At 43.3% G+C, this 9,500-nt stretch overlaps 1 protein-coding gene across 2 annotated transcripts; it reads right to left on the bottom strand.

Annotated features, from left to right (window-relative positions):
* Positions 1 to 1,518: 1,518 nt before the first annotated feature.
* On the bottom strand, positions 1,519 to 6,165 carry LOC127299178 (uncharacterized). 2 transcript variants are annotated; one of them, XM_051329099.2, is made up of 8 exons: positions 6,022 to 6,165; positions 4,934 to 5,180; positions 4,767 to 4,844; positions 3,653 to 3,817; positions 3,531 to 3,577; positions 2,675 to 2,741; positions 2,384 to 2,563; positions 1,519 to 1,936 (listed from the first exon to the last, which is right to left on the bottom strand). In XM_051329099.2, the coding sequence occupies exons 2-8, from the start codon at positions 5,170 to 5,172 to the stop codon at positions 1,813 to 1,815; spliced, it is 900 nt and encodes a 299-aa protein (XP_051185059.1). In that variant the 5' UTR covers positions 5,173 to 5,180; positions 6,022 to 6,165; the 3' UTR covers positions 1,519 to 1,812. The 2 variants fall into 2 exon arrangements, with proteins under 2 accessions (XP_051185059.1, XP_051185060.1); XM_051329100.2 differs by lacking the exons at positions 4,767 to 4,844; positions 4,934 to 5,180; positions 6,022 to 6,165 and adding an exon at positions 3,997 to 4,347.
* Between the last annotated feature and the right edge of the window lie 3,335 nt (positions 6,166 to 9,500).

The following is a 9,500-nucleotide window of genomic DNA, read 5'->3' as shown; positions in this document are numbered from 1 at the left end:
AAAAGGGGGAATTGACCTATGGTAGAGGCCAAGGTGGAGGTGGCGGCTGGGAGCAGATTAGAGATAGGCCGCATGCCCAATTAATCCCTACACTTTGTGGACGGTGGTACCATTTCAGCGAAACCTCCAAGGAGGCGACTTGGTTTCCAGGCCGCCTCCCGTCGTCACCACCGACCTTCCCCAATTATGTGGCCTTCGGGCCATGGAGGCGGGGTGGATCTCGGTCCCCGTCGGTGGGAAAACTCTGTTTTTTCGGTTTTAGGGCTAAGGTTTGGTGTGGGGCCCTTAGGTGGTGGCGGCGGCGTCTTCTCCAATAAATTTTTCATGGCTTCATCCTCATCTCTACGGCAACGTCGAGAAGCTTGCGAGAGTGGTGTGGTCCTCAAGGACTTCCTCTGGCTTGGGGGGGAGGGGGGGGTCTTCGGATCTCCATGGAGTTTCATCGGCTGTTATTTCTTCTTGTTAGTCTCCGGGACGGATATGATTTTCTTGATCCGTTCGGCGACCTTCCCGTCCGCAAACAACAATATCAGGTCGACTCAAGGAGGAGCGGTGGTGGCGGCGCGTCGTCGACACGGTCTAGAGGCTGAAGACGAAGACCATCACAAGAATTTCATTGTAATTTTTGTTTTTTTTTTGTGTTTTGTATTGTTCGATGTTTCTCTTAATGCCCATGTTCTATTGGCAAAAAAGTAATACCCCTTTTTTTAGATTTTGATAGACCCCAATTTAAAATTTTCGCACATGGCCCGCTGGCCCGGCCCTGCTTCTGAGTTGGCTCATTAAAACACGCTCTCAGTTCAACAACCTCATGCTGGACCAGTTTGAACGATGATAAGTTATTTCCCTTCCAAACTGGGCCACTGAGAGCACGATCAAGAGGGCCAGCGGCAAAGATAGGCGTCCAGTGCCCGTGGACTGCAAAGATAGAGCATTTTGGTCTGGCCCATTTCTGTCGCCCGGATTTTTCTTAGTGTTTCCGTTCGGATTTTTCATCTGTTTTCCTCGGTCAGCACTACTATCGTTCGAAGACGAAAGCTGGGAAACACACAAAAAATGCACAGTGCCTGAAATTTACCAACCATTGGAACCACGGCCAAAGCCACATCGATACATCGCATAGACATACTTTCTCGGCCACAGTGCTTCGTTCCATAGTATCAGCGCATCAAGATAAAAGGAAAGACTCACGTCACCTACAACCAGGGGCATAAAAACAGAGAATAATTTCTACACTAAATGCATCTCTAAGTCCATTTTACATAATCTATTTTAGGTTTTAAACAACCACACAGGCAAGGATATCCATCCAAGTGCAAAGTGAAGGATATGAGATGGGATATGAATTATCCAAATGTTTTAGTAAACCGATTCAGCTATACAATATATAAACCATTTCATGAATACTTTGTAAGGTTGAAAGATAGATCCCTCGAGTTTTAGCAGGACTGCCTTGCAGCTGCATGTTAGCTGTTCAGCCAACGTTCCAGCTTTTTCACTCCTTAGTAAGCTTCAGTGTTGGATCAAATCACAAATCTTTTTCCAAACAAAGTCAATGGAAAATGGGTGCCTGACACTCCAAAACCCGTACATAGACAAGACAGACACAGGGTCACGCCACTAAAGGTAATAAGGTTCAACCGAACAACAACAAAGCCGGCACAGAACAGGCGAAAGGTCTATGACAGACAGCTAACACTCAATACAACACACACAAATGGTTTTACTGGAACCAAACAGGTCTGATAACAGTAGAAGCTAGACAGAGGCACCAATCAAGAACTGCAGATGGTGGCAAGTGGCAACTGCTTATCAGTCACTGTGGGCAGGGGAGGCCTCGGGGGACCTAGAGCGGGATCCTGGAGGTGAACCTGAGGCTGGCCTGGCTGCCCTACGGCGTGAAGGGGAACCATCACTGTCTGGGGCTGGTGACCTCCTGTAGACATAAACCATTGTAAGGAGATTCACTATACAGTGACAATATTGCTTAATCTATGACATTTTACAAGACAAGTATTTGCATTTCCCAGAACTAACGGAGAATAAGATCCGAAGTATGCTTATATAAGGTGATATCCCATAACTAATGGAGAATAATGCTGAAAGTATGTCAGCATTAGCGAGCAGAATGAAGGCACTATGAACTGCAACCATTCATTTCATATGTCTTCATTGATACTCAGAACAAACTGGAGCATAAAAACAACCACGATATAGATGGTATGAGGTTAAAACTCTTTTTGTAATACTACTAGTATATATAAAGACTTACAATGAAGAAACGGCCATAGAGATAGGATAAGCAGCAAGAATTCGATATGCACAGCTGTCTAATGCAATGAAGGCACAGGAGCTTAGTATCAACAATACGGCCATAACTTACTTATCATAACCATTATCAGCATCACGTTGGTCACCTTCCCCACCAGCAGGAGAATAGGATTTCCGCTTGTCTTCTCCATGTTCTTTTGGGTGACGCACAGGAGATTTTGTGCGGTGAGAATCCCTTCCCCGTGGTGAAGCAGAGTAGTCATCTCGCCTTCTAGGAGCAGGAGAGTATGACCTTTTTTCAAAGTAAAACATTAAAACAATAAATGACTGAAGAATCAAAGTTGAATAGCTATAGGAATGTCAAATGCCAAGGGAAATTACTAAAAACATGTTCCAGGCCTACCTTGACCGAGCACGGCCACCACCACGAGGGCCAGGGGAGAATGAGCGTGAACGCGAACGAGATCTCCCTGTAGGAAACATGAGAGGCTATAAGCAATTTGGTACACCGACAAGATAAAGTTGCACTGAATTTCAAATATTAAAACATACTCCCTCCATTCCATAATTCTTGTCACAGATTTGGATGTATCTACACACATTTTAAGCATAGATACATCCAAATCCGGGACAAGAATTATGGAAGGGAGGAGGTAGCAAGTTCATAGCAACTGCAGATTTCACACCTTCAAAAATCTGAAATAAGACAAACTTGTGTGCAATGAATCTAGTGTAATCTCAACTTTAGACATTCATAGCACAGGAGCAGTGGTGGATTCAAAAGTTCGTGGGTGGGAAGGTGTGCACATACATATTAGTCTTAAGACAACTTTGATACTTATTAAGATTGCAAAGGTGCAAATAAACAAAGAATCCAATGCTATCTATATTCATTAGTTACACAAAAAAAATAGAATCTATAAGAAAATCAACTAATTTTCAGTGCCCTGTTATTTTATAACTAAGAAGATTTCATCGCAAGTGACTACCCATACTGAGCACTGTAAAAAATAGGTATTTAATCCTTATTTTATAACTTCGAACAACTAAGAAGATTTCATCGCAAGTGACTACCCATACTGAGCACTGTAAAAAATAGGTATTTAATCCTTATGATTCTACCTACTTACACGGTCTAAACTGAGATAAACCAAAAACCTGAAACGTACATCAGGAATTCTAAACACTTATCCTGGTAAAACGCAAAATCAAGGTTTCAGAATTATATATGTTGCATTTTTACAGGAAGGGGATATTACCATGGTGAGACGAACGGCGGCCTTCATGACCACCTCCAGAATACCCCCTGCAAAGTAACAGTCATTTCAGTTAAGCACAAGAGAACACAAGGCAAATCTTCACACAGAATGGAAATGCATACCTGACTCTAGTTCTAGTACGCATATCCTCTGGCCTTTTCCGCGACTCAGCAGCAAGCACGACCGTTATCTCCCGGCCAAAAAATACCTGGCGATTCATGTGATATTGGGCCTCAGAGGCATCATAAGGGTCGACAAACTCCACAAATGCAAACCCTCGCGGCTCCCTGCACATGTAAATTTCATCAGACAAAGTAGGTTAAGAAAAATTGATGAAACATCATATAAACAATAATTTTGAGTGTATCAAACGCTCATAAGTAGTGTGTATGCCTGTTATGTTACCATCGCAGTTTAAAAAAATCAGTATGTGCTCTTGGCAGAGCACAGTCAACAACTTACTAACATCTCCGTCAAAAGGGAAGCAAGAGCTGCAAAAGGCAGTTACACGTCCAGGCTCTAGTATCTTTGTTTCTTGTATAACAACTACGGTACGGCAATTCTCATAAAGAGCATCGAGCATCTTCGTAAAAGCATTTGCTTCAGTTCCCCAATGTGAAAAGTCATGAAAGTACTTGAAATCAACTTCGCCCCATTTTATCTTCTCATGGACCAACCACACAGTACAAGTCTCTTCCCTCCGTGAAATTAAATTTCTCTACCAATCAAGTCTTTGTCTTCGTAGAAGAACTTCTTGATTCACACAAGACTATCTTGCCAAGCAAATGAATTGTAGGATTATTAAAAAAGCATTCTTCAAGAAATCAAGGGCTTGTATTTACTTCAAACCAATACAACCCTGGGAATCATTTCAGGAAAAAAAAATCACACAGGGCAAGGATGAATGAGTAGGACAAGTAATCTACATATTACCAAATTAGGACATTATGTATTCTAGTGGCAGGAATAAACCAGTGGTGCACATCAGCATACTTAAAATGACTAGAGCATTTTTCATGGAGCTTAAATGCACAAAGGTGGTTGCAGAGAAGCTGGAAGATGCTCGCGAAGTCACAAGTTCCGATAATGAAACAAAGGTTAATCAATAATTTAGTGAAGCTTCTAAGCTCATGTGGCAACAATGCAGGCAAGCTTTCAAACTTTGTACATTTGCCATCATTAAACACAGCAAAATAGTTTGGCAACTACTAACCAATTTGACTTCATACAACTTACCCGCTGTAATAATCCTTTGGCAAGTAAACATCCCTAACGGGACCAAACCTTTCAAAGGGAACACGAAGATCCTCCGCTCTGCCAGAGTTGAGAGAAAAGTTTGTAAATCAAAGTATTGCTTCTTCAGTGGAAATTAAAAAAAGGTATCCATGCCACAGTTTATGCACCTGGCGCTTAATGGGATGTTGCGGACCAAGAGACTTCCAGATCCCTGCTCCTTCCGTCCTCCATATCCACCCCTCCTAGGGGGACTTCTTCCTCTACCACCATATCCCCTCCTCGGGGGGCTACGGCCCCGTGGGGGGCTGCCTCCATATCCTCTCCTCGGGGGACTACGGCCCCGTGGGGGGCTGCCGCCATATCCCCTCCTTGGGGGACTACGGTGTGGGGGACTGTACCTCCTCATAGTGTTGTCTGCAATCAACATTACACGAAAGCATTGGAAATGTTAACAACATGGAGACAGATCGAAACAAACAAGAAAACTTACTGGAATTATCAGCACATATCGGTTTATCGAAAGAGTTATCATGGGGACCCGAAATTTTAGATAAGAAAAGGTGTAAATTCTGCTATTTTGAAGTTATCAATGGGTAGACACAAGCACTTTGAAAGCCGTCTTCTAGCACAAACATGGGACTATGGTACAAAGCACGAAGTCTTATATCAATAGTTGCATAATCGAGACAGAATCGACCATGCTAGATTACGCATAGTTCACCAGATAAATCCAAAGACTATAAGCATCCCACCTAAAGCTGACGAGGCAACATCGAAATTGTAATTACTAATCATAGGAAGATGCAGCCTGCCAAGAGAACCAGTTACCTACCACACCAGCATATGCATATTACCACATTCCACACAATCAATAAAATCTCTGAACAAAACATAAGCATGCCACCGGACAGAGCGGTTCACAGGTTGCCACAGGGTTATGTGTGTCGACGGTCAACAGTCACAAGGGTAGCATGTCAAAGACAGGAATTTTGACGCCAAAAGAAGTAATGCACGCGACACACCAGATTTCCACCGCCATCTCTCGGGTCAGAGTTAGCTCAAGACTGGCACGATAACGAGGCTAGAGGGAAACAAGTAAGTGCTAAGCAAAGATTTTCGAAGTGCGCGTGGATCTGCGCGCACGGCGAAGACCTAGGGTTTGCGGAGGAAACAACACGCAAGAACACATGCACGTACGAACACGCTCGCAAGCACGCATAGATGGGAAGGGGCGGCAGGGGAGAGAGGGATTTACTGGGTTCGTCCGGTGAGCGCCCGGGAAGGCTCCGCCGCCGCCGCCGCCGGCTCGAGGGTGCGAAGGGAATGGGGAAATGAGGGCAGGGAGAGGTCGAAGGCGCGATAGAGATAGACGGGCGGCCGGATTTTATGGGCCTTCTAGGATTTGGGCCTGTGGTTCACTGGCAGAGAGAAAAGGATGCCCACTGTTACTATTTTATTTTCTGAGAGGTTTCATTCGGTTAGTTTTTAAAAACTATACTTTTGCTTGAAATACCCGTAATTTCTAACAAAAAGTTTTTTTTGGAATTCTTAGAGCTTTATAGATTAACTGAGAGGATTACAATCACTCCGAAAAGTATCAGGGAAAAAACCTGGGTTATAGTTAATCCCCAAACATCTTCTCCTATCAACACTAGCTTGATTAGAGCATAAGTAGTCGGCTAAGTTTGCTTCACGCCCAACAAAGATAATGCTACAGCTAGAAAAGGCTCTACCAATCTCCCTAACCTCCTGGCAAATAGCCATGATTTTCGAGCGATTATGATCCCCTCCATTACAATGGTTAATAGCAGTTGAGAATCGCTCTCTATAATCACATGTTTGTAGCCTCTCTCCACCGCAAGTCTAGCTCCCACTTGGATGGCCAGCGCCTCCATGGTCACGGCATTCACTGCGTGTTCGTACCAGTGAGATTGTGCTCTAATCATATTCGCCAAACGGGATGCTTCAAGGGTTCGGTATTCATGTGTATTAAACTGACCATCGCAATGCTTTTGCGTGATTCACAATAACCATCCCAATCTTATGTCTAGCTTAGAAGCTTAAAACCCATGCTTTCTACAATCAATCTAACATAGATAAGTTTTTTTACATAAAACCACATGAATCATACCAACTTCATTTCATAAGTTCATTTGGAAACCAATCTTGAAAAATTGCATGGCACACCCTACATATTATCTTTCTTTAAAAGGTCATTTCTTGGCCTCACGCAAGATCGTGTTTTACCTCAAGAGAGAGCTTCTCATTATCATTTGCCTTGGTACTTAGCATCTTCCTGGCCTTCATGTCATCACATTCATTGAACATGATAATTCCAAGTGTGCAAGCATTAGATAGTAGTCATTTCTTGCAAAACAAAATGTGGCAACTCAAGTAGGATAAGATTCACCCGATGTTGTTTGTTTAGCACAAACTGTAATAACCAGTCCTCTTGTAATTGGTCCTACGTGAGTTTTTTTTTTCGAGTACGGGTCCTACGTGAGTTGGCGTGCATCATTAAGAGTGTCCATAGGTTTGTGACTAGTTTTTCCCTAATCTTTTTATATTGGAATTGGTTGTAGGTCGTACAACGCGTTTGGTGAAGGAGATTTGGAGCATCCAGACCATTCAATCACCCCTCAGCATCATCTCGTGACCGTGCATCGTCCGATGCCTTTTTCTTCTATGTCGTCTCCCACCGCTTGTTAGCACTAATAAAGTGCCGTATCAAACTCAAATAATTTCTTTCCTTTCAAGTTATCATGCTCTAAATTAGTAATTTATTGCCTTGTTGGTAATTAACACACCACATCACCCCATCTCCTCAGCGGCGCTTCTTGTCCCCTGGAAACTCGGATCACTAACGAGACCGCCAACGCCAAGCTCTTACCCCGTCGCCGACGACGCCACTTTCCCTCCTATAGCCCCCGCTGCTCACTCTTCTACCCTCCTTGCCGTCGCGGCACCCAACGACGAAGATGACCATAGAGACAAGGTAGCAGCGCTTCCTCCCATGCCAAGCCCAATCGCAGAAGAGACGCCACCGCCGTCGCAGAAGTCTCCGCGCCCGACTACCCCACCCACAGAACACGCCGCCGCCACAACACCTCCGCTCGCCACCACCGCAGTTGCCGCACCCGACTACCCGCCTGACACCGCCGCCTGCTCGATCATTCCACCGTCAGCCGTCCTCGTCCGATCGTCCACTGGGAACTCGCCGCCAGGAGCCCACCTGTTTCACTCCATCGGGATACAGTGTGTTGCTTGTTGATGATTGAAGCTCAACCACATCCGCAAAGGAAAAAAAATCCACACCTGAATTTCTACAAGAAATTGAATGACATAAGATGCTATATTGATGTTTCAATATGTCTCATCTTCCTTGAGTTGTACCGGTGATGAACTTAAATGTATTTATAAGAATTGGTTTTGTCTTATTGAGAGCCTTCCAAGGTATATAAGAATTGCTTTTATCTGACACCAAAAGCATGCACATGAACTTTTACTGGAGCATGTCTTATGTACTTTTTGTGCAGGACGCACACGACGAGGTCTTGACAATGAAAAGCAATGAGAATTAACCGAGTAAATTCTGTTGGATGATTAGGCACAATTTTCTTGATTAAATCCAGAATATTAAACATAACGACATCAATTACTAACATGTGAAACTCGAACATACTAGATGCATTAATTAACATGAATAGTAGCATCGAAAATAGTAAAACATCCATCGCTAAACAGATCGAGATATGTCGCATGTATCGTATTGTAGAGGTGGCGGTGTTGGTGTAGCTGATGAAGTCGCAACAGTAACGTTGTTGATGACAACATTGTAGACTGGTCGAAGTAGACGGCGTTGAAGACGATGGTAGGCAGCACCGCCAACTTGAGCGGAAGATGACCCGTGGTGAAGAGCTTGAGCAGTTGCGCAGAGCGCTTTCCAAAAACCTAATTCATCATCTCCCGTACGGGATCGCAAAGGCGAGCGGTTTCGGAGACCTGCTTTCGCCGGTGCACGCAGGCGGGCGGGATGGAGTAGGCTACGATGGCGACGCAAGCAGAGAGAAGTGACTAATTTATTCACAAAGTCTTCACCAATATTTGCATCTAGAAATATGTTCATGAAAGTGGTATGTGCCCATAGATAGTGCGCTTTTTTTATTTCTGAGTTTCTTAAATGGTTTCTCACGATAGATTTGTAAGAAAGTAAAAAAAAACTAGTATGAAATTGCATTCTCTTGCCAATTCAGTCAGAATAACACTTTCTCGAATGAGGCTAGGCAATTATATCTAGCACATTCCCTCGCGTTTGGGCCGATAGGCTTCTTTTTCTTTTTTAAGACGCATAAGCCTCAGACGTCCATCGTTGGATCTTTTTTACAGGAGGAAGGCCGCAAATATTTATTTTTAATACTGTAATGTTTGAGACTAGACAATTATATTCAACAAATACATGCATACTCATGTATGTTATTACATTTTCTATTTATCTTTGCCATTGAGTTTTAAAGGATATTTTCATGACATATTATCATTGTATCTCTCATCATTTTTCCCCAAGGTGTTTTTGGAGAAATTTCCAAAGCACCGTGTACATAGGTCAAAACTGATAGATGAGGAATGTTACAAAAGAATTAACATGTGGTCAAATTTATTAAGTGAAATTAGCATTTAATTTTGTCTCCCCATATATAACAACTGCTACCTTTTGCTTTTTTTTTTTCCAAAAAG

Source organism: Lolium perenne, chromosome 5 (genome assembly GCF_019359855.2).
Source record: "Lolium perenne isolate Kyuss_39 chromosome 5, Kyuss_2.0, whole genome shotgun sequence".
NCBI classification, from domain to species: domain Eukaryota; kingdom Viridiplantae; phylum Streptophyta; class Magnoliopsida; order Poales; family Poaceae; genus Lolium; species Lolium perenne.
Note: the sequence above shows the minus strand (reverse complement) of the source record. Positions and strands in the feature narration are given on the sequence as shown.

Excerpts from the sequence above, each read along its gene's own strand:
- LOC127299178 (XM_051329099.2), bottom strand. The coding sequence starts at position 5,172 with ATGAGGAGGTACAGTCCCCCACACCGTAGTCCCCCAAGGAGGGGATAT. Across the intron at positions 2,742-3,530 it reads CCGCCGTTCGTCTCACCATG|GGAGATCTCGTTCGCGTTCA; the intron begins GTAATATCCCCT and ends TGTTTCCTACAG. Across the intron at positions 1,937-2,383 it reads GCTGATAATGGTTATGATAA|GAGGTCACCAGCCCCAGACA; the intron begins GTAAGTTATGGC and ends TTATGTCTACAG.